A 24,078-nucleotide genomic window follows, 5' to 3' on the forward strand; every position below is an offset into this window, starting at 1 on the left:
CCTGCCATGTTCCATGAATGCACGTGTTCCTGCCATGTTCCATGCATGCACGTGTTCCTGCCATGTTCCATGCATGCACGTGTTCCTGCCGTGTTCCATGCTGTGCTCCCTTCCCATGTTCTTGGGCCCTGTTGTCAAGTGAGCAGCTGGGAAAATGGAGAAACAGATTTTCAAATGGAGTCCATATGTCTCAAGTATCATGCAGCCAGACACAGTGGTGCAAGCTTGAAGTCCCAGCTACTCTGGAGGATCATGAGTTCAAAACCAACCCAAGCAATTTAGTAAGACCCCCATCTCCAAAAACATTAAAAGGTGGGGGTTGGGGGTAAGCTTACCAGTGCTGGGCCTGACTTAGAATCCCCTCAGTGAGGGGCTGAAGTTGTGGTTAGATAGCAGACTGATTACTCAGAATTCACACCAGTGAGAAGCTGGGGTATGACTCAGTGGAAGAGCATTTGCCTAGAAACCACTGCTGAGGATCTGGGAGCATGCGGTACCGAGCTTACGAAAGGCTTTGGATTCCATCCCCAGCTCCTTTGAAAACAAAACAGAACAGAACAGATAGGACGTTAGTTAGTATTGCCTGCTGTGGGCGATTGGAACTCCAGTGGAATTCGAGGCTACTTTTTTGGAGGGGAAGGGAGTAAAGAAAACATGTATTTAATTCACAGTTTTGGAGACTGGAAGTTCAAACAGCATGGCAGATTCTAGTGAGGGATCCTGGCTGCATCACACTGTCAGGGGAATGTGTGTGTGTGTGTGTGTGTGTGTGTGTGTGTGTGTGTGTGTGTGTATGTATGACTGGCTCAAGATAGTGTGATGGCTAATCTTGAGTGTCAAGTTGAGGCACTTAGGAAAAGAGCTCTCAGTTGAGAAATTAGCTCCATCAGATTGGCCTGTGGGTATGTCTGTGCATTTTCTTGATTGCCAATTGATGTGGGAGGGCCCAGCCCACTAAGGGCGGTGCCACCCTTAGGCAGATGGACCTGAACCGTTTAGAACAGGGTAGCTGGACAAGACTGTGAGCAGCCTTCCTCCATGGTTTCTACTTCCTGCCTCTAGCTTCCCCCTTGGCTGCCCTTGATGACAGGCCGTAAGCTGTCAGCCAGAATAAATCCTTTCCTAAGATCTTTTGGTTGGAGTGTTTTGTTACAGCAGTAGAAAAAGTAGCTAAAGCAGGCAGCCTCACTACAGAGCCCAGGGTGGTCTTGACTTCGAGATCCTCCTGCTCCTTAATATCAGGATGTCAAATAACCTTCCGCCTGTCCAGTGCTGCTTTCCGCCTGAGCCGGGATGGAGGTATGCCCAAGGCTTGCCAATCACCAGCCTCCCTGTAACATACCGGACAGGCTCGAACCCCAGGACGAGACGAGGAGCCAACCCTCTTGATGGGAAACCAAAAGCGGATGATGGGTTTCTGAGAAAGAAGAAAGGAGGTTGATCCTGCCCAGATCACGGATTGGTCCAACCGCCACCAGATGCTTACAGAGATAGGGGAGAGTGGGGATTGGCAGTCTGCCTGGGGACGAGGCCTGCCTAGGCCTGTGCACCCCAAGAGAGCAGAAGCAAGAAACACAGATGGTGGGGTGTTGGGGGGGGGTGTGATTCTTTTGTTAAAGGGCTTGCTGTGCAAGCATGAGGCCCTGAGTCTTATCCCAAGCACCCACGTAAAATGCCGGGCATGGTGGTACACGCTTGTTCTCCCTGTGCCAAAGAAGCAGGGCTAGAAAGATCCCTGGGGCTCACTGGGCAGCCAGCCTAGTCTAATCAGTGATGCTCAGGTCTCAGTGAAAACCTTACTGGGGGTTGCGGGGGTGGGGGTGGGGGGAAGCTGGTAAGATGGCTCAGTGGTTAAGAGCTCTGGCTGCTCTTCAAGAGGACCTGGGTTCAATTCCCAGCATCCACATAGCAGTTCACAACTGTCTGTAACTCAGTTCCAGGGGATCCAATACCCTCACACAGACACACACACAAGCAAAACAACAATGCATATACTAAATAAATAAATAAATAAATAAATAAATAAATCCTTTTTTAAAAAAAAGTAAGGTGGGGGCTGAGAGAGAGATCTGTGGTTAAGGACATGAACTGTTCTTCCAGAAGACCTGGGTTCACTCCCAGTACTCATAGCAGGTGCTGGCTCACAACTCCCTATAACTCCAGTTCCTGGGGAAGCTACACTGCTTGTCTCTATAGGCACTGCACTCCTGTGCACACAAATGCACACACATACACCCACTTGCAATTAAAGATCCTAAGATATTTTAAATTTTAAAATAACGTTAAGGCTCCCAAGGTAAGATACCCCAGCTTGCCCTCCGACCTCCATGGGGACACACACACGTGAACACATACGCACACATTCACAAAACAAATCGACTTTACAGTGCAAAAATATATCTCTCCCTCCACTGGGAAAGAGCTGTCTCTCCTTCCTGAACTTAAGCTTTTGCACAATGTCACCAGCAGACACAAGGTGCTAGGGGTGGTCACAAAACAGGGAAGGCAGAGCCTGCCCCCTCAGGGAATCAAGAAGATCCAAAAGCTGTAACTGTGAGATCTGGCTCCCACAAAAACTCCATGCAAAGAGCTGAGAGAAAGCAGAGTCAAGCTGGTCCCCGTGCCTCCCTGACACAGGCAGTAAAGACATCACTCCAGCCTGACAGGTGGCCAGACACTGGGACACAGTAGGCCCTGGGTGAGAGCCTGAGGTAAGAGCTTGGGGTGATTCTGGTAGCCCCAACATAGTGGGTGACAGAGAGGTCATGGTTTGCCAAGATAGTGTGGGTGTTATATGGGCGTCCTGGAGCAGCGAGAAGACATGTAAAAGCCGTTGAGGTGGCACAGGGGCCAAGTGGACCAAAGGGCCGCCATACAGGCATGAGGATCTGAGTTCAGATCCCAGCACCCGCAGAAAAGTCAGGCATTGTGTGTGTAATTCCAGCCCTGGGAAAGGGGAGACAGGGGAGACAATAGGGCTTGCTTGCAGTCAGTCTAGACAGGCCAGCAAACTCAAGATTCAATAAGAGACCCTGTCTGATAATAGACAAACAGATAATGAGAGGGGAGGAGGAAGACAGGAAGACCACAGGAGCGCGGGTCCAGCTGAGTGAGTGAGCGACCCTGCCTCAAAAACTAAGGTAGAGTGTGACCAAGGAAGACACTTAACAGTAGCCTCTGGCCTCCACGTGGGCATTTGCACCTGTGCATGGGTGCACCTGTATGTACACGCATGCACACAGCTGTTGAGGCAACCTTGATGGACAAAGTGACATGCTACGAAAGTGTGAACCAGATTCCCCTTGAGAATACCGAGTGTCCCAGGTCTGTGGTGTGGCTCGTTGACATCTGCATCAGGAACATCTTCCCTTTGGACCAAGTCCCACTTCCTGCCCCACCACTCCCTAGCACATCTGCCCCCCTATTGCCCTGCCCAGGCAACCAAGTCCACTGTAACACCCCAGCTGAGAGTAAGTGCATGGCACGGGGAGAGAACTGTCACTGGGCCCGGACCAAAGTGGCCAGGGGGTCTGCCAGACAGCATTGGACCAACCCCAGGAGTCCAAAAGGAACAGGGGTGGGATGTCTTGCCTAAAGACACAGGAATGTCCAAGGGGCCACCCTGAGAGTCCTCAACTCTGTCTCCACCTCTGTGCTCCTATGCCATCATTGCCATCCCAGCAGTGACAAAAATCTCATCAGTCAGTTTATCCATAAGCCCCACCCTCAATATCTGATGACACCCTCCCAGCCCCCCTAAGTGATTGATAGCTTGTCACCCTCGCCTACCTGCCTGCACATGCACCATCCGTGGTCTGTTTAAGCAGAACGCCCCATCCTTGGTGTTTTTCCATCTGTTGGCACCTGCTCCACCCCCAGCTCCTGGGCAGCACAGTCCATGCTGTGTTCCTGATTAAGCCGGTTCTGTCCTCAGATCTCAGGTCCTGAAGTAAATGCGATTTTAGCATTTTTACTTTCTGTGTATGTGTTTTAGTGTATGAGTGTGTGTGTGTTCACCAGCATCTGTGTGTGAGTGTGTACCTGTGTGTTTGTACCTGTGTGTGTGTGTGTGCACGCGCGCACCTGTGTGGTATGTGCATACCGTGTGCCCACACATTGAGACCACAAGAGGATGTCGGATGTCGCTCTAGCACTCTCTGCTTCACTTGATGCTGGCAGCCATCAATCCCCAGCAATCCTCCTGTCTCCACTCCTGATAGCACTGGGCTTACAGGTACATGCAGAGCCATACTCAGCTTTTCATGTGGGTTCTGATGATTCAAACCCGAGTCCTAATGCCTGTGTAGCAAGAGTTCTTGCCCACTGAGCCACTTCCCTAGTCTTAATACCCATTTCTCCCTCCCCCTCCCCCTCTATGTGTGTGTGAGAGAGAGACAGACAGACAGACAGACAGACAGAGACTGACTCCTGTAGCTAAGCCTGGCATAAAACTTGTTCTGCTCCTCTGGCTGCCACCTCCTGAATGCTGGGATCAAAAACACTGTGCCACTGATCCACTGTACCGCGTTTATGAAGTGCCAGGGATCAAAGCCAGGGCTTCTGACATGCTAGAGCAGTCCCCTACCAACTGAGCTACGTCCTGGCCATGATCCCTGCTCTTTCTTTTTCCCAACTGGCACTACAGAGGCTGGCGAGGTGGCTCAGTGGTTCAGAGAGCTTGCTGGTGGGTCCCAGCACCTACACGACAGCTCAGAGTCATCTGCAGCTCCAGTTCCAGGGGATCTGATGCCTTCTGACTTCTGCTGGCACCAGGCATGCTCACGGAGCACACATACATGCAGACGACACACTCATACATACAAAATTAAATAAATAAATCTAAGTACAGGTTAGAGAGACCGGCACTACAGTTGTCTGTCTGTCTGATCTGGGGACATGGGTCAGTTCTCCCTGTGCCAGGCTTTTTGCTTCCCTGTGCAAGTCCTAAAACCTGAGCTGGCGTGGACGTGCCTTTGCAGTCTCCTCAGTCACTGAAACAGCCTATTATGTTATATGAAGATGTTTTGTTTTAATCCCAGGTGTGGAATATGGGGCTGCTTCAGATTGTCCACAGCCACTAACTGTGATTGTCTCCTGCTCTAGTGGGGTGTAATTCTTGCTAGCTGCAAAATCTGGAGACTCTGCCTATGTGGAGTCTGGGGACTCTGGAGCGCGTGTAAGCAGGAGAGTCCGAGAGGGTCTGGGCTGCTGCTCTTCCCTGCTGCTGCCTCCGTTGATCGTGGTCCCCGCTGGTCCCTGCTGGTTCCTGCCGCTGCTGAATTGCTGGTTTGGTGGACTGCTGAATATTCTGACAACAAGAATTAAACTTGCCCTCAAAGAATCCAGTGCCCCCATCAGCAGGAAGTAGCCTATAGGAGTCTACGCCCCCTTTCTCCTCTATCCTTTTTCTGCTACCTGGTGTTGGGGGATTGAAAGGGACTAGGGTAGAATAAGAATCAGAGGAGACAGTAGAGACCTAAGAGCCCATAAAGCAAACAGATCATAGCTTCCCTTAAGCAGGTATGTTAACAGCTCAAAATAGATTCCCCAGTTCCCTGAAACTGTCCGGATTCACTAGGCCCCACCCTGCCAGAGTAAACAATCAAAGCTGAGAGGTGCCCTCAGAAGGAGGACTCTCAGACATGATAAGCTGCAAAGAAGACGTGGAAACCATCGGCGCAGCCTAGAGCTTTAGACCAAGAAAGGCTGTGCAGTGGACTCTCGGTTCCCAGCTTCTGTAAACTAACACCCTTACAGCTGTCTTTGAGTCATGTCTGCTCCTGTAAGTAACCCCTCACCGATAAAATTCACTGGTTCACCAGATGGACTCTAGTGGTATCCTTCTTTTGGGCTGTCATGGGATCCTTAGGTGGAGTGAGAATATGTATGTATTGTGTCTGCCCAGGAAACATTTTGTTATACATCACAATTGATGCCCAGACAGGGACACAATAGAACCAAAGATGAGTTGGGGAGGATTGAGTGTTGAGTGCATGGTCCTGCCTGTGGGTAGCAAGGGATGTAACTGAGGCTGTTGCTGAGCAACCTGAGATGGGCAGGCGGCATCTGCAGAGGAAATTCCAACAGAGTTGTTCCTTCTTGTGTGGTGTATGTTCGTGTGCCTTTGGGTGTGACATTGGCTGCATGGTTCTTACTACGGATAGTAAGACATGCAACTAAGGTTGAGCCATCAGGACTGCTAGTGTCTGTGGGAAGGAAGCCAGGACGGCACCCTTCATCTCTGTGGTATGGGGTGGCACGCCTGCTTTATGAGTGGAGTCCACCATGTGAATATGGAGATGCCCTGAAGACAGCTGAAGGTTTAGAGGAAACGTTTCATATTTCCTCTAAAGAATAGTGCGCAAGAGCTGGGATTGTGGCCAGCAGCATCAGAGACTCAAAGTCACTGCTGTGCGTGGTTAGGAGCACATCTGAGGCTGAGACAGCGGCCAAGCAGGAACTTGATGGTGTAAAGGAAGAACTGCATCAAGAGAGACGCCAGCAGCATCCCCCACGTTAGCCTCTGCCCTGGCAAGTAAGCTGGATACGTGAGAAGGTGAGGTGGGGTGTTGGTTTGATCCTTCTTAAGGCCTGGGGGCAGAAGGAAAAGTGAGTTCAAGCTAGAGCTGAGCTCAAGAGCCCTTGCCGGGATCCAAGAACTTGGAACCCAGGGAAGATTCAGTGGAGAGGAAGAAACCAGGGCAAAACCAACAGAATATACCCCTCAGGTCTGAGTTTTAATAGGAAAATCTATACTGTGACACACATGGGGCAGTAACAGTAGTCCAGGGCAAGAAATTGCAGCTCATTGGTGCCTGAGCTGCTGGAACTGGCGGAGACGTTTAAATAAGCAATGAAAGAGCCCATCAGAGCTGGAGAGATGGCTCAGTGGTTAAGAGCACTGACTGCTCTTCCAAAGGTCCTGAGTTCAATTCCCAGCAACCACATGGTGGCTCACAACCATCTGTAATGGGATCTGATGCCCTCTTCTGGTGTGTCTGAGGACAGCAACAGTGTATTCACATATATAAAATAAATAAATCTTTGAGAGAGAGAGAGACAATAGAGACAGAGAGAGAGACAGAGACAGAGAGAGAGAGAGACAGAGACAGAGACAGAGAGAGACAGAGACAGAGACAGAGACAGAGAGAGAGAGAGAAGAGGAAGAGGAAGAGGAAGAGGAAGAAGAGAAGAAGAAGAAGAGAAGAGGAAGAAGAGAAGAAGAAGAAGAGAAGAAGAAGAGAAGAAGAAGAGAAGAAGAAGAGAAGAAGAAGAAGAGGAAGAAGAAGAAGAAGAGAAGAAGAAGAAGAGAAGGAAGAAGAAGAGGAAGAAGAAGAAGAGAAGAAGAAGAAGAGGAAGAAGAAGAAGAAGAGAAGAAGAAGAGGAAGAAGAAGAAGAAGAAGAAGAGAAGAAGAAGAAGAGGAAGAAGAAGAAGAAGAAGAGAAAGAGGAAGAAGAGCCTGCTACAGCCTGGTTCCTCACACTGTGGGACTTGGGAGTGGGTGGGCTCAGTGTGGCTGCTGTGGAGTCAGGCAAACTGAGTCAATGTGACTTCCCATCCCTTCTGAAGGCTTCATAACTCAAGATAGCATGAACAAAATTGGTCCCCAATGGACTGGCTTAACAGAGCCATTAGGAACACTTGGCCATCTCTGTCTGAGGTCCCATAAATATCAGAGGTTCGAGGGAGCAGAAAGAAGGGGTAGCTGCTGTGGAGGGAACCAGGAAAAGGAGGAGCTGTGTTTGAACCCCAGTTCACTGGGCCAGATAGACCTGTTTTCACAAAGGTGCCAAGGAAAATAACTGATCTGGGCAGGGCCCTTGAGGCTGCGATGGAGCTTAGTGGCTTTGCTGAGTCTGGGGGTCGGGTGGGGGTGGAGCAAGGTGTTTATGGAGCAGGAATGGCTTTAGCAGATCTAAGTGACTTGGACCAGGGTGTGGAGAGAGTCCATGAAGCAAGCACACAGCCTAGAGGAGACAGTAAGTCGTTACGCGGAGGAACAGGTCTGTCCAGCTACACATAGACAAACTCGGCGATGTTTGTGTCTGAGCTGGAGTTCCTATGTGGGGGGAATGATAGAAAGCTGAGCCGTGTGCTGAGGAGCCCCAGGGTATACCTTATAAAGCCTGTGGAGCAGTTCTTAGAAGCCACGCATGACAGAGCAATGCAAATGAACAGGATTGGCCTGGGGGCGGGGGGGGGGGGATTATCTCACCAGACTAAGGAGGATGCTTTCCTCTCCAGCAAAAGGTTACGCTAGGGAAGGGGAGAGTTTGCCCAGCCAGGTTCTCCAAACAGTCACGTGTGGTGAAGAGCTACAGTGCAAACCAAGGCCACGCTGACCCAGGAAGCCAGCAGGACCAGCAAGGGAGGGCAGGGTCACGCTCCTTTGGCCCTGTGTAGGTCCGAGTAGATTAACTGAAGGCCACTGAGTTTAACAGGGGTGGAGAAATGTAGGGAGACCCCGTGGAAGAGCTCCAGGATATGAAAACATACCTGCTCAGAGAGGATGACTAAAGAGTAGGAGGTGATTAGGTTAGACCGCTTACCCATTCGTGGTACCCAATCTTGGCCTGTGGAGGAAGCAAGTGATACAAACGGAAGGAACGTCCATGCTGTGTTAGACCTACCTTGTTAGTTGTGAACCTCTGGGCTCACCTGGAATTGCTGAGAACAGGTGACAATAGACTTTAGACCCTTTCAGAGTGTTTTGTCGGGTTATCTTTGTAAGGGGATGGTGACTCGGGATGTTGCCTTGCCTGGCGGTCCCCTGGGAAAGGTTTTGTTACATTGATGCGATGACGCTAACCTCTGAGTGTTCTGCAGATTTGGAAAGTCATTGGAGAGGCAACTAAGTGCAATGGTGTTTCCCCCTGCCTTACAACCCTACACGGGTGAAAAGGGACACTCCCAAAGCCATAACGTTACTGACTAGAAAACCCCAGTGTCAGGGATAGGCTCCCTCCCTGTGAGTTGTTGGCTAGGAACAGCCTTGAGACCCCATAAACCAAAAACGCCTTTGCTACTGCTATTGGTTGTATGCCAATATTTATACAATGGAACCCCATTCCTGAAGACATTGCATGTGGATGCTTTGACTGACAGACATAGAGAAATTAAGCTGGGACTGCACTGGAAGCTCTCACCCTGCTGCCTGGCTTTCATAGTGACAGAGGGGACCATGCGGGCTGCTGATGGAGAACAGTCACCATCATTCCTACTTGTCTATGGACTCGGCATGCTAAAACACCAACGTGCTAGGCAGGATGCGTTGGCTTGTGCCATCGTGGCTGGGCTATGGTGGGTAAGGCCAACGGCCCTCCAGTTGGATTTAAGTACCACTCCACAGGACAGAGTTCATGTGTAGTACTGAAAGCCAGGACTAAAAACCTATAGCTGGGGGGAGCATAGGTCCCAGTGGGGAAGCCACTTCGATGGGTTTAGATGAATGTGATGTGCCTGTCAAACTGCCTTCTAAACGTGAATTTAGCCCATGGAACACTGTTGCTGCCACCCTCAATTCAGCTACGGGCGAAGCTCCTGGGAACAAGGGGCTGTCACCTCGCCATGGTGGCCACTTCTCAGTCACAGGTGGACATGTATAGCTACCCCCTCCAAGGCTCAGGAATCATTTCAGAATTGAGAAGGTGTTGGGTAACAGTTTCCATCCTCCGGGAAGGTAAAGCATGGTAAGAGGGGCCATTGGACAGGTTAAGGAGGGACAGGGAGGGTAAGCTCTTGCTGTCAGGAAGTGGCTTTGGGGCCCTAGCTTGAGGCTCCTCAGCAAAAAGTCTGAGGCATTTCAGACAAGAGCAGATGAGGATAACCAGGTTATAAAAAACCAAAACAAAATAATGACGACAATTTAAAAACCCCACTGATCTGAAGAGCTCTTGGGTCACTGATAATGTCTCTGCATAGCCACACAGGGATAAAAGGAAAGGGACAGGTATAGGGATGATAGGATTAAAAAATTATTGTATCTACTTTTACACTAAGGAAGCAACAAGAAGTATCACATATTTTACATTGTTATGGATTTTTAATAGAAATTTAAGGTTATAGTTGCTATACACACACACACACACACACACACACACACACACACACACACACACACACGTTTCATCTCTTCCTTAATGTATTGTACATATGTAACTCATTTGAAAACGTAAAGCTCTAGTTATGAAAGCCACTGTTGCAAACTGTTCAGGATAATTAAGACGTGCAAGTTAGTAGTTAGTCACCTGTAGATAATCTCACTTTTAGTCGTGCTAGGTACTAGTTTAGTTCATTACAGAAATGAGCTGTATTTAGCCTCGTGTGTGTTTCCAAAGTTAAACAGAAAGGAAACAGCAGGAGCCGAGCAACGTTTGTGCATTCAGATGATTTCAGATAGATCTTCAAGCACTCCAGAGAGCCACAGAAGGTGGCATTTAGGATGTTTTCATACTCAAAGGCTTTCCTGACAGACAAGTCAGCTTCTGGCAGCACCCAATCCACTTCAAAGGAGATGATGGCGACCGAAGAACCTCCAAATGGAGTTTGCTTCAAACGTGGCACAGCCGGGCACTGGGCAAAAACCATCCCTGACTGCGACTGCTGACAGAACACTGTCCGTCCAAACTGTGAACAAGCAGGACACTGGGACATCGGTTGACAAACTGTGCTGAGACGAGGTAGGCCAATCCTTCAAAAGTTTTGCTTCACAGGAAAGTCTGTCAGATATTCTGGGCCTGTTGACGGAACACTGGACACCCCAACCATACAGAAAACCTCTGGTGCTGTCCGGGCAGCTGGCAGCCTGCGGCCTCCGTCATGTCTTTCGCTTTGGCAACTGCTGGCTGTGAAGTTCCTGTCTGCTCAGGAAAGATTGACCCTTCTGCGTCTCTGCTGAGGCTAAAGTTTGGGAAGTTATGGTCTCACTGTTTTCCTTATTAAAGATTTAAAGACATCAAAGCTTAAGTTGTTTAGGATCTAAGGAAATGGTTTAAGGTCTAAAACGAGTTTTGTAAGTTGTAAGTCCAAGTTATGATAAGAAAGTGCTCTGGGTACAGAACTTTGGACCTACCAAGAAGGACATATAATGGAATACTTTCTCCAAGATGCTAAATGCAAATGGACTGGATATTGTAAATATAACTCTTACCTAATATAATAGTTCTCAGAATTGTTCTTATTGTATATAGTTTATTGATGTTAGAGAAAAGCCTTTTTTTTTTTTGACGAAAACGGGGAAATATACTAAGAATTTTGGTTTCTTTTAAAAAACCCCTCAGTTTATGTTATATAAGTATATATATTTTTAATCCCAGGTGTGGGACATGGGGCTGCTTCAGATTCTCCACAGCCATTATCTTTGATTGTCTTGTGCTCGGGGTTGGGTGGGGGGAGAGTTGCCAGCTGTAGATAGTTTATGTTCGGAAATCTAGGGCCTCTTGAGAGAGTATAAATAAGAGAGCCCCAACAAGGGCTGGTGGTGGCTGCTGCTGCCCTGCTGCTGCTGGTTGCGACTGTCAATGGCAGTGTTTATTGCTGGAGTGCCATTTGCTGTTTTGCTAGATTGATAGCTGGAGATACCCTGAAGGAGAATGCACTTCTTCAAGGGACTCGATGCCCTGAATCAGCAGGAAGTAGTCTAAAGAGATCTACGCTCCCTTTCCCCTCTAACCATCTTTCTCTCCTACCTAGTGTGTGTGTGTGTGTGTGTGTGTGTGTGTGTGTGTGTTGGGGTTGGAAGGGTGGTAGATAGTAAAACCAATAAAGTAGCCCAAAAAAGTACACCAATAACAAACACCTCAAAATAGCTTCAGGAAGTCCCTGAAACAGGCTAAATTCACTACCCCCCCCTTTCCCAACAGAGTAAGAAATAAAAGCTGAAAATTCCCTCTGCGACTATTAGAACAGACCATCGGAGAAGGCTCAGGAAAGATGAGCTGCAAGGACATGAGACCAGACCAGCTGCCCGAAAGAAGCAGAAACTGGCTGAACTGCCTGGAAGAGGTTTAGACCAGAGTCACTTAGAAAGGTCACTCTCCAGCCTGATGAGCTGCCTGAAGGCTGTGCCGTGTACTCTAGGTTCCGAGCTTTGTGAGCTGTCACCCATGCTGAGGTGGGTCTTAGTGGTGAATCTGTCATTGAGTCATTTCTGCTCCTGTGAGTAACCTCTCACCCATATTCCTGTAAGTTACCTCGATAATCCTCACTGGTACACGAGGTTGGACTTTGGTGGTGTCTGTACATTTGTCTGTTGTGGGATCCCATACCTGTATGTGTGGTGTTACCCAAGGAAGAGTTTTGTCACACAACAACACTACTCAGCCATGGTGTATAGGTGGCTTCTGGAGGACAGATAGCTCATGTCTGCATCTGGGGGACTCTAGCAGACTCGGAGTCAGCCTAATGCTACTGTATGTGAACTGAGTTATCCCTCGACTCTCAGAACCTCAGAGGTACCGAAATGACTGGCTCCTTCCTGTGCTGGCTGTGTCCCCCTCTCCCTTGGTGAGGGGCGGGAAAGTGGATACAAAGAACAAGCTTCCAGAAAACTGCTGGGTTGGCAGATGGTCCTGTCGCTGACAGGCCAGTGTGGAGGACAGAGCAGGAATTAAAATGGTGACGGCAGCAATGGTAAGCTGTCTCTCCACAGCCCAGGCTTGCCTTGAACTTGCCATCCTCCAGCCTCAGGTTTCAAAGAGCTTGATGCGAGTCTGTGTCACCAGGCCAGCTACCTGGTACATGAGTGAATCGGGGACTTCTGTGTCCTTTTTCTTGTATATACTGTGTGTATATGTATGTGTGTGTGTATATATGTATATATATATGTGTGTGTGTGTGTGTATATGTGTGTGTGTGTATATATATGTATATGTGTATATATATATATATATATATATATATATACACACACATACACACACACATGCAAGTGTATACACACAGATACACATATAGATATATGAGAGTCATAGGAATTGCATTAGTGCCAAAAATGTCGATTTTCCTTTTTGAAGTCCATTAGATTTCATCCATATTGTTTTGATGTAATTGCTTTAAAACTACTCCTTTCTGTGGGGCCTGGGCACCATGGAACCAGGAGGAGCCAGTCTGGAGCAGAAGTGGGGTCAAGTCATGTCCAACGCTGGACAGTAGGAGTGAGGACCTCTCCCTCCCACCACCCCCAACATGTCCCAGTGCACAAAGTCCTGTAGCCCCTACCTTCTTCCCCACCACAGGAGGTCACATAGTGGCAGCCAGGTTAAACTTTCTCTTTCCTTATAAAGTCAGGTCCAGCTGGAATTCCGCTTCATGCAAATGAGGCATTCCAGAACCTCAGCCCCAGCCAGTGGTGCACGCTCACCCCCAAAAGGTTGAAATCACCTCTATCCATCCCCAACTAAAGGAGCTGCTCAATGAACACGTGCGCGCACACACACGCACACACACACACACACACACACACACAGAGTTCAGAATCCACCAGGACTGGCATGGTTTTGCTTACTGTTCTTCTACACTGAAATCCAGTTCCCGCACCCCCATTGGGCTGCTCACAGCCACCTGTAATTGCAGTTCCTGGGAGTCTGACGCCCTCTGCTGCCTACTATAGGCACCCTGCACACATATGGTGAACTCCATGGACACATTACACACATGCACATAAATTTAAAAGATAAAATAAAATTATTCCCTTCTAGTGAGTTTGTGACAACCTGCCAAGGTTGAGGTGAGCAGTAACAGAACAACCCAACTAAGCCACAGTACAGACAGAGCAAGGGTGCTGTCCTCAGACGCACGGATCCAGAGGGCGGCGTCTAGGGACTAGCCCTCCAGCCCTCCTTAACCCGGGGCAATTTAAGTTCTATTCTGTTCATTTTCAGCCAGTCACTCAGAACTCTACCAACGGTTGTTTTTAGAAGCAAGGGGGAAAATAATTGTTACTGGGGGCTGGGTGTGAGGTACATGCCTGTAATTCTAGCAGTCAGGAGGTTGAGGCAGGAGGATCAGGGATTCTGGGCTTGCCTGGGCTACAGAGAAAGTTTCAGGACAACTTGGGCAAAATGATGCTTCAAAATAAGAAGAGGACAAGGTACCTGGCTCAGTGATAGGGTCCTTACTGCCCAGAACTCACATGGCTCAGTGGCAGAGCCCCTGCTCATAATCTACCAGTAAGGAGATGGGGTGTGGCTCAGTGGTGGAGCTCCTGCCTAGAATCCCCCAGTGAGGGGCTGGGGGTGTGGCTCAGTGGTGGAGCCCCTGCCTGGAGACTCTCAGTGGGGGCTGTGGAGCGTGGCTTAGAGGTAGACCTTTGTCCAACATCAACAAAGCTTTAAGTTTCATCCCAGACCACAGCACCAAGAAGGCAGCGTGTGTGTGTGTGTGTGTGTGTGTGTGTGTGTGTGTGTGTGTGTGTGTGTGACAGTTTCTCATCTCTGGATGCCTTTTAAACAAAGAGCAGGGGGGTCCTGTGTCCACTGCTTTCCCCTAGCCTCTGAATCCCACCATGATGTAACTTCGGAAACAACATTGTATTTCTTTCTACTGCTGCCTTCTGCTTCTCTTGGGTGACACCAGTTCTCTACTTACAGGATTTAAATTGTCTTTTTCTTTTTGTTATACAGTATCACTATGTAGCCCAGGCTATCCTCCAACTCTGGATCCTCCTTCAGCATCCTAAGTTCTGGGAGTATAGGTATGAACTACCGTGTCTGGCTGCCTTCCTCCCTCTCTTCTATGAGATAAGATCTTGCTATGTAGCCCAAGCTGGACTTGAACTCACTATATTTCTGCATCTGTTTTCCAAGTGCTAGGATTACAAGTGTATGCCGCCAAACCTGGAAAATCCTCCCAACCCCCCCCACACACACACCCCTACCCCCCTCTCTCTGCCTTTGGCTTTCATTTTCCCCCAAGTATCGTGGGCAGGTCTCCTCTGCTGCCAGCATCAAGGGCAAAAAACAAACAAAAAACAAAAACAAACAAACAAAGAAAACGGCATCAGAATGCGTGAGAGGTGAGGTGCGGCAGGAAGAGGCTGGGGACCTGGAGGACAGGCTTCACACGCACACCTTCCAACACCACGTACTTCTCAGCAGTCCCTGCCCTACATGATTTGGTAAGCATGGCTTACAGCCTTTCTGAGACCCCCAGTCTCTGTCCCCACACCTCCAGCCAGGAGGTAGGGGCTTCTCGAGCCACCCCTCCCCATAGCTTGGCCCTGGAGATTGTGGTTCCTGGGTCACATGGTGTTGACCACTTGGGTAGCATCTAGGTGGCTTAGGCTAGGTGAGGGCTACCTGGAAGTTATTTGTAAACTCTTCTTGGCAATCTCTGCTTCAGCCATGGGCTCTTACACCAGGGGACAGTAAAGGATGTACAAATGGCTTGGGGACATTCCAACAGAGGCCCCGGATCTGCTTCTAACGCCTGTAGTCTGGACTCCCTGGGAAGGAAGGTTTGACCTTCCACCCAGAGCAGGACTCCTGGCTTTTATTTACACACCGACCGGGCTGCCACTCTGACCTTGTCTATGAACACAGGGCAGGTATCTGCACCAGATATGTCCACGTTTCATCTTGACGGATATTTTCAAGATTTATGTCATGACCATTCACTGCCTCGACCAAGTTCACTGCATTGTGACAACCTGAAGACCAGTTTTTGTTTGTTTATTTGTTTTGTTTTTTGTTGGAGGCAGGGTCTCATGTAACCCAGGCTATCTGCCAACTCACTATGTGCCTGACAATGACCTGGAGCCTCAGTCTCCTGTCTCCACCTCCCAAGTGCTGGGACTATCTGGGTCCACACACCGGGTTTGTATGGTGCTGGAGATGAAAACCAGGGCTTTCTGCTAGGCAAGCAATTTACAGTAGGCTGGACTCCATCCTCTGCCCCTCCCCTTCCAGTTTCTCCTTAAGTATTCAGAATGATCCATTCCTTTTCCAGTTCACACACACACACACACACACACACACACACACACACACACACACACACTAAATATTTCATTTGCTGGTTAGTGTTTGGTTGTATCAAATCTCACGAGTTGTTTGCTACCAAGCCAGTTCTCAGTCCTATTTTCCCAGGCAAAGCTGGGCAGTCTCTTTCACCGACCTGGAGATGGTTTGGGGGGGGGGCGGGGGGAGGGATGAGAAATCTGTGAACTTGGTGCTTGGGGGGTGGGGGTGGGGCGGCCTGGGTCACAGGCGGGATGGAAGTCTTCCTTTCTTAAGGATAATTCAAGATACCCAGAAAGACCTCAAGATGGGGTTAAGGCCAGGACCTAGGGTTGAGGTGTGTGTGTGGATGGCGCTAACACCTCTCAGTGCTTCCCGGATGCAGAGTTCTGCTGGGCCCTTGTAGAAGGCCCGGGCCTGGAGGACCGCAGGAGTCCCAGGCCTCGGGAGCGTCCTGCCCCATGCAGCTGGCGCTCGTGCCTGCGGATCTGCACCTTGTGCCGGAAGCGCTCGCCGCAGTCCTCGCACACGTAGGGCCGCTCTCCCGAGTGGGTGCGACGGTGGCGCAGCAGGTTGGAGGAGACGCTGAAGCGCTTGCCGCAGTCACCGCAGACGTAGGGCCGCTCTCCGGTGTGGGTGCGCTGATGCTGCACGAGCGCCGAGCTCTCGCTGAAGCACTTGGAGCAGTAGGTGCAGGCATAGGGCTTCTCGCCCGTGTGGATGCGCTGGTGGGTCACCAGGTTGGAATGTTGTGAGAAGCTCTTGCCGCACTCACTGCAGAGGTACGGCCTCTCCCCAGTGTGTGTGGCTTGGTGTCGCACCAGGTCCGTGCTGCGGCTGAAACCCTTGCCACACTCGCTGCAGATGGTCGGCCTGTCCCGGGCTCGCCGCTTCCTCCGCTGTTTGGCGGGAGTCAGAGCCGCACTCCCCGCGGGGCCCGGGATAGCTACCACAGTGGATGTGGCCACAGCGGGCAGCACCATGAGCTCTTGCAGCACCACGTAACCTGGAGGGGCCACCACAACGGTGGCTGGAGCTGGCGCTGAACCTCCCGGAGCTGGCACCACCTCTAGTTGCAGCTCTGGCTGCACAGAGGTCAGCTCCAGTTGCAGCTCCTGCTGCTGGGCGCCTAGCTCCACCGGGGTCAGCTCCAGGTGCACCTCCTGTTGCTCCAGCTGCTGCTGCTGCTGCAGCTGCTCCAGCTGCTGCTGCTTCTCCAGGTGCTGCTCTAGCTGACGTAGCTGCTCCTGCATTTTTAGCTGCAGCTGCCGCTGTTCCTGCAGTCTTTCCAGCTCTTGCTGCCTCTCCAGCTCCTGCTCAGACCCCACGTCCACCGGCATGAGCTCAAGTTCCACTTCCTCGTCCTCTGGTGGAAGAGGCTGCAGCTGCTGGTGCTGCTGTAGCTGTTCCTGCTGCTTTTGCAATAACTGCTGCTGCTGCAACTGTTCCTGCTGCTGTTGCAATAACTGCTGCTGCAACTGTTCCTGCTGCTGCAGTAATAGTTGGTGCTGCAATTGTGCCTGTTGCTGCAGCAACAGCTGCTGCTGCAACTGTGTCTGTTGCTGCTGCAGCAATAGTTGCTGCTGTAGCTGTCCCTGTGGCTGCAGCACCAGTACCTGCTGCTGTAAGTGTTGCTGTTGCAACTGTCCCTGCTGCTGCAGCAGTTGCTGCTGTTGGAGCAGCTGCTGCTGAAACTGCTCCTGTTGCAACAGCTTCTGCTCTTGCACTTGTTGTAACTGCAATACTTGATCTTGCACATGCTGCAGCAGCAACTGTCTCTGCTGTTGTAACAGTTGCTTTTGGAGAAGCTGTGGGTGCTGTGACTGTTGCTGCTCTTGCGTTGGCTGCTGTAATGGCAGTTGTTCCTGCACTTGCTGCTGCTGTACCAGCTGCTGCAGTAGCAGCACTTGCTGCTGCGGTACAGGTTCATATACTTGCTGCTGCACAAGATACTGCTGTTGAATTTGCTGCAGTTGCAGCTGTTCCTGCTGCTGTTGAAACATCTGTTGTGCTTGGTGTGGAAGCTGCATCATCTGGTGCTGCTGCAGCAATAAATGTTGCTCTTGTCCAAGTCTTGGCAGCTGCACCACCTGCAGCTGTGGTTTTGGTTGCTGGTGCTGCATGGGCCAGTTTTCCTGCTGTTCTTGCTGGGGCGGAGACAGCTGCTGTTGTCCATCTTGCTGCTGCTGCTGCGATTCTGGCTGGGATCCTAACAGCTGATGCTGCGGTTGCTGCTCTTGCAACTGCCTGTGCTCGGGCTGACGTTTCTGCTCTGGCTGCTGCTTAACTCGGTGCACTCGCAAGTCCTGCGGTTCCTCCTGCTCTGGCTCAATATAGTAATAGGCCCCGAATGAGGCTGCAAGCACTGGCTGCTGTGGGTGGCTGCTCCCCTCCTGGACCTCTTCTTCCTCCTGGCTTTCCTTCCCACCACTGCCACCTGTAGTGGAAATGGCAGGAAGCCAGGCGAGAAGGAGTGATAGGCAGGATCCGGACCAAACCCCCAGAAGGATGCATTCAGGATACACTAAGGGGCTCTGAGCGGGGACCCAAAAAATGTGAGAGCAAGTGACAACGATGACAGAACAAACATTCCCAGAGTCCCCTGATCACCCTGTTCAGACTCCCACTGAGCCCCCTTCAAATGAGTCCCATGCTTAGCTCTTGGGGATCCTGACACCATTCCCTGAAATGTGTCTAGCTCTTTTTCCCCATGCAGGGAGGCCAGCTATTCCAGTGGCTGAGCTCTGAACCCATTTATGGTCACACACTGTCTGTCTGTCTGTCTGTCTATCTATCTATCTATCTATCTATCTATCTATCTATCTATCTATCTATCTGGTTTTTTGATACAGAATTTCTTTGTGTAGCCCTGGCTGTCCCAGGCTATAGACCAGGCTGGCCTTAAACTCACAGAGATCTGCCTGCCTCTGCCTCCCAAGTGCTGGGATTAAAGGTGTGCGCCACCACCGCCAGATAACGCTCACACTTTAAATAAGTGAAATTTGCCTTGTCTGTGAATAACAAGCCATTTCTATAAGGATACAGCAAGCCATTTCTAGAAAGCATTGACGCATCAAGGAAGCCAGGGGGGTCAGGTATGGAGTCTGTACTTCAGAAGTTAACTGAAAAGTCAGGCACAGCAGCACACCTATAACTCCACCCTCAGAGAGTGGAGAGAGGGGGTCCCTGGAGGAAGCTGGCTGGGAAGACTAGCCGTATAGGCAAGCTTTGAGCGCGATTCAGAGACCCTGACCCATTGAATAAGGTGGAAGAATGATCAAGTATGACTTGACATCAGTCTGGGGTCTCCAAATGCATGTGCACACATGTCCATCCACACCCACGCACAAGAGCACCCAAATGCAGACAAGAAACATGAATACACACATGCACACCACACATACCACACACACACACACACACACACACACACAGATAGTTGTGTGTAATTATATTTTACAAAACCAAGCTTTCTAATCACCTTTGTTAAATGCATTTTTAAAATCTGTGTGTCTTGTGTGTATGGGCATGTGTGTCCATGCGTGTGCTTGTGGGAACATAGGTACCACAGCACACCTATAGAGGTCAGAGGACAAGTTGGGTGTTGGGCCTGACCTTGCACTTGGAGACAGGGTCTCCTGTCTGCCGCTGTACAGGCCTGCCAGGCTAGCTGGCCCCGGAGTGTCCACGGATTCTCCTGCCTCTACCTCCCCTCTCATAACAGAAGTGCTCCGATTCAGACAATGAACTACTCTGCCTCTACTTGAACTCTGGGGGTTCAAACTCTTGTCCTCAAGCTTGAAGGGCGAATGCTCTCCCCACTGAGCCACCTCCCCAGCCCCTGGAACACTTTTTTTCTTTCTAGAGCCGCTTCCACAGAGCAGCTGGGTGTTGGGCAGTGGGTGCAGACACCTGAGGGAACACGTCCCGAGGGTAAGATCAGCACCCTCTCACACACTCCGTTCTCGTGCCTCCTCTGCAGGGACAGACCTCACCTCGGTGTGAATCGCCTCATTTCTAGCTTGGTCACGTGGTCACTCTGACTTCCTGGGACAGCAGTTTCCACAGAAGCATTCTATTGACCATGTAGTTAGATGTCACCTGAAGTGTTATGCCTGCTAGAGTTAAATTTACAAGCGGAAAGAGTCTTTGTTCAATTGGTAGGGCCCGATTTGATCCTTCTATTCTAATATTCCTGATATATATTCTCGATGTGCAATAGTGTCTCATTGTATATAGTCCTAGCTTGGAGCTCACTACACAGGTCAAACTGAGCCTCCCAAGTTCTGGGATTCCAGCCACGCCCAGCTCATCCTGGTTCTCTCAGCTCTGTTCAAGCCTGCCCCTCCCTGTCACTGTGCTTTAAAGCACAGTGTGAAAATGGACTCCTGTCCACCCTTAAAGGCTGCCCCATCCCTGCATGGGGCTCAGAGAGGGGTCTGGGAGGTTCCACACCCTGGGAGCCCGTGTGGCAGGTGGGGGGAAGGAGACAGATGTTGAGGAAATGAGACAAGGGTAGAGGGAAGGACAGGAAAGAAGCCATTTAGCCACTGTCTGAGGCACTAGAGACAGAGAAACACCCTCCAGTTCCAGGTGGGAGATGGGGGGGGTGCACATGGGAAAAGCAGGTTAGAGCCAGCCCAGGTGTGGGGGTCAGGGCTGAGGCTACTGAATCCTGTCAAGGTGTCTCTTTCTCCAGCAAGACCTTGGCCTGGCAGCCACCTCAACAGGTCCTACGCTAAGTTTCAAGGTAGCTGGGGTTAGCAGTCGTAAATATGCTGGACACACATGGGGTCCCTCCGTGGTGGTCTGGGTTGTGCCAGCTTGCGACTCAACTAAAGAATCCTTGCTGGGGGCCCTACTGTCTCCATACCTCAACCCTCACCTGAGAGGGTGTCAGGCCCTGGACCCCCATCCTCAAGACATCGAAGCTCCAACACAAAGGTCTGGGTTGCTGGGCCCAGCTCCATCCTGGCGGTCACACCAGGGTCTCCCGGAGCAGGCTGTGCTAAGAGGAATAAAGGAAGCTGTTCAGAAGAGGGGTGGTGGTGGCCGAACCCCATTCCTACACAGAATAGCCAGAGCTGTTATTTGATGGATGTACCCAGGGATTCACCTCCGCTGACCAGTGGCCCTCTGTCTCCAATACTGACCCATAACTGTGGGAACTAACCTCTCCCAAGACTGGAAAGCTTGTGGCACGCTTGAGGGTACCTACGGGTACAGCTCCTTGTCCCCTTCCAAAGCATGATCATCCCCCACGCTTCTAAGGCCACAATAGGTCTGGTGTCACCCTGGGTCAGGACACCCTGGGAAGGTAGGTTTCTAGAGCACTGTAGCCCACAGCAGGAGCCTTCTGCAGGCCTGTGCTCCTGTCCTGAGTCCACTCTGAAGAAGTGGTCTGCACATGCGGGAGTCCCCACTCCCCCACGCCAGCTGACTACATCTCCCTCTGGCTTTGGAAGCCCTCCTTAGAGAAGCGGCTCTGCGCGCGCCTGCGCCAGGCCTCACCTGGAACAGCATTTCCCGCCGCCGGCAGCAGCCTCTGCACTAGGGGAGGTGTGGTCACCAGTGGCCACAAGGTGAAGGCCACGGCTGTTCAGCCAGCTCCTTCCGGAGGTACCTTCATCTAGAATGAGGCACGGAGGCTCTGACCACCCCCGGGAGAACCCTTTACGGGCACTCTGCGGGATCTTCGCTGTCAGAGCCGCGGAGGTCGCCCTGGGCCAAGACAAGGTGCAGAGTGGAGTTCCCAGGCAGAAGTTGGTGGAGACTCTCGCGGAGGGACAGGGAAGGGAGGCAGGGTTCCAAATCCAGAGCAGGGATCAGGGTTGATCTGGGTGGCGCGCAGAAGGGCCCAAACTAGGGCCCTAGGTTGGCTCGGTGGGAACCGGGTGACAAAAGTCCTGGACGATCACCCGCCACAGGTGCCCGGGGGGCGGGGGGCGGGCGCCGCGGCCGGGCCAGGTCCCCGATCGCTCGCCCGCCCTCCCGTGCTGGGCATCCGTGCGGGAAGCGGCCAGGCCAGGGCGGGGGCGCTGGGGGGCCGGCACAGGAAGTCCCCCCGGCATCCGCATCCTGTCCCCCGCCCTTGCCGCCCGCCGCGCCCCCGCGCCCCGGCCCCGCCGCCACCACCGTGGCCGCTGCCTTCGCCTAAGCCATAGTCTCTCTAGGCCGCGCAGCTAGCTCTGTGGGCTTAACCCTTCCCGGCCCGGCCACTCACCAGGGCCCCCCCGGGGGAGGTGTGGGTGGGAATGGTGACAGGATGGTCGGCCCTGCGTGCTTCCCAGGGTCCACCGATGCTGGGCGCAGCGCACGCCGCAACGCATCGCCTGGTGCGGTGCGCGTGTCCGTGCGCCACGGTTGGCGACTGCCACTGAAGCTGCAAGGATGGAAGAGGAAGGGGGTACCCATCCAACACCCCCATATTCTCTGAGTCAAAGGCGTGGCTTCAGGACGCCCTTCCCTTGACTGAGGGGTACAAGTTGGGGCTAATTAGCTCGCACTTAACCCGTTCATGGGGAAGCCCCCTCCTGACCTTAGGCAGCTCAGAACAGCCAACCCAGACTCTTGAGTTGGCACAGATAGACAGGTAGAGACTGTGCCAGCTCCATCAGGGACACCCTCAGGAACTGAGGGACCTGCTGGTATCTCTTTGGGTTCTTGCTCTCTCCAGTGGCCAGAGGCCCTCCCTCATTCAGCTACCAGCCAGGAGGAGGGGAATGGAGAGGCCCCCTTCCAGCGTACAGAGCCAAGGCAGCTCCAGTGGCTTTCCCCTGTTTGTTTGTTCCCTGCCTGGGGGTAGGAGTGGGAATGGGAATTGGGGTGTGTGTTTCTTTTCCAAGAGGCTTGAGCTGACCGTCTGTATTTCCCCATTTCCCCCCGCGCAGCTTTATGGGCAGCCCACAGGCTTCTGGCGAATTCACATAAGAAGCCCTGCTTCAGATCTGGCAACAAAAGAGCTGCCTCTATAGAATGGAAATGTCCCCAAAAGGGGGGAGAGTCCTTCCTGGGATCACACCCTGTTCTTCCTGTCTCCCCGCTTACAGCACAGTCTGCAATTCACACTATTCCTGTTCCCCCAACTCCCAAGCCTGACTTGGAAATCCTGAACGATGGATGTCTGTCTGACTTGCAGAGCAGCAGCCCGCTTACAAGGGAAATGGGTGCAGAGGGCCAGAGCCAATACACTGAGCTGTGGGTACACCAGTAGGGGGCCAGCTTTGGAGGCAGGGTAATTTGGAGTGACAAGGGCTCCTTGCAGCCAGGTAACCAGAGGCACCATATAGTCTTCCATCTGTGAGGGTAGAGACAGGATGCCAGGCAGTGTAAGGACAGCTGAGCAGACAGGTAAAGGATGGGGTGTCCTTCTCCTCCCCTAAGCGGATTGGAGCCTCTTCCAGAGACCTCAGTCCCTAGTGTTTCCATCCTCTGTGTATCGTGTGTGTGTGTGTGTGTGTGTGTGTGTGTGTACATGCACACGAGTGTGCATGCGTGTGTGTGTGTGTGTGTGTGTGTGTGTGTACATGTAGAAGCCATATGTCAATACTGGGTATTTTCCTCAATCATTTTCCACCTTTAAAAGGAGGATACACATTTATTTGTGTGCCCGTGTGTGTGTGTGCCCGTGTGTGTGTGTGTGTGTGTGTGTGTGTGTATGTGTGTGTGTGAGCATGTGGATATTCAAGTGCAGGTACTTTGGAGTCCACAAGGGGGCAGCACTGAGCCACCTCTCCAGCCCATCTCCACCTTATTTTTTGACCTAGATCTCTCACTGATTAGCTAAACTGCTGGCCACTAAACTCCAGAATCAGCCATCTCTGTCTCTGAAGCATGTGAGTACAGGACCACACCACTGTGCTTGGCTTTGATATGAGTGAAGGCAAGAGAGATGTAGCTTAAGTTGGCGCATGCTTACCAAGCAGCCCAAAAGCCCTGGGGTTTGATCTCTGGCACCGACACCAACAGTGCTTTCCTGAATTCCTTGTGTTGATCTAGTGCACAGCAAACCTGAGTGGGCCAGGGGAAATCCTGACCTTGTAACCAGTTGGCCAGGAGTCTGGGTAGACTGGGGACCCTGGAACTGGTCTCATCAGGACTATGCCCCCAACCTGTGTAGTCT

General features: G+C 51.4%; 1 protein-coding gene across 6 annotated transcripts; it reads right to left on the reverse strand.

Annotated features, from left to right (window-relative positions):
* Nucleotides 1–14,613: 14,613 nt before the first annotated feature.
* Nucleotides 14,614–22,597, reverse strand: Zfp853 (zinc finger protein 853). Of its 6 annotated transcripts, XM_030254607.1 has the most exons (5): nt 22,180–22,594; nt 21,468–21,677; nt 20,842–20,964; nt 19,952–20,074; nt 14,614–18,393 (listed from the first exon to the last, which is right to left on the reverse strand). In XM_030254607.1, exon 5 carries the CDS (start codon nt 18,077–18,079, stop codon nt 16,322–16,324), a length of 1,758 nt encoding a protein of 585 aa, XP_030110467.1. In that variant the 5' UTR covers nt 18,080–18,393; nt 19,952–20,074; nt 20,842–20,964; nt 21,468–21,677; nt 22,180–22,594; the 3' UTR covers nt 14,614–16,321. The 6 variants fall into 6 exon arrangements, with proteins under 6 accessions (XP_030110467.1, XP_006504839.1, XP_030110466.1 ...); XM_006504776.4 differs by lacking the exon at nt 19,952–20,074 and having other exon boundaries at nt 20,842–20,959; nt 22,180–22,597; XM_030254606.1 differs by lacking the exon at nt 19,952–20,074 and having other exon boundaries at nt 22,180–22,596.
* Nucleotides 22,598–24,078: the final 1,481 nt, after the last annotated feature.

This window comes from Mus musculus, chromosome 5, assembly GCF_000001635.26.
Source record: "Mus musculus strain C57BL/6J chromosome 5, GRCm38.p6 C57BL/6J".
NCBI lineage: Eukaryota > Metazoa > Chordata > Mammalia > Rodentia > Muridae > Mus > Mus musculus.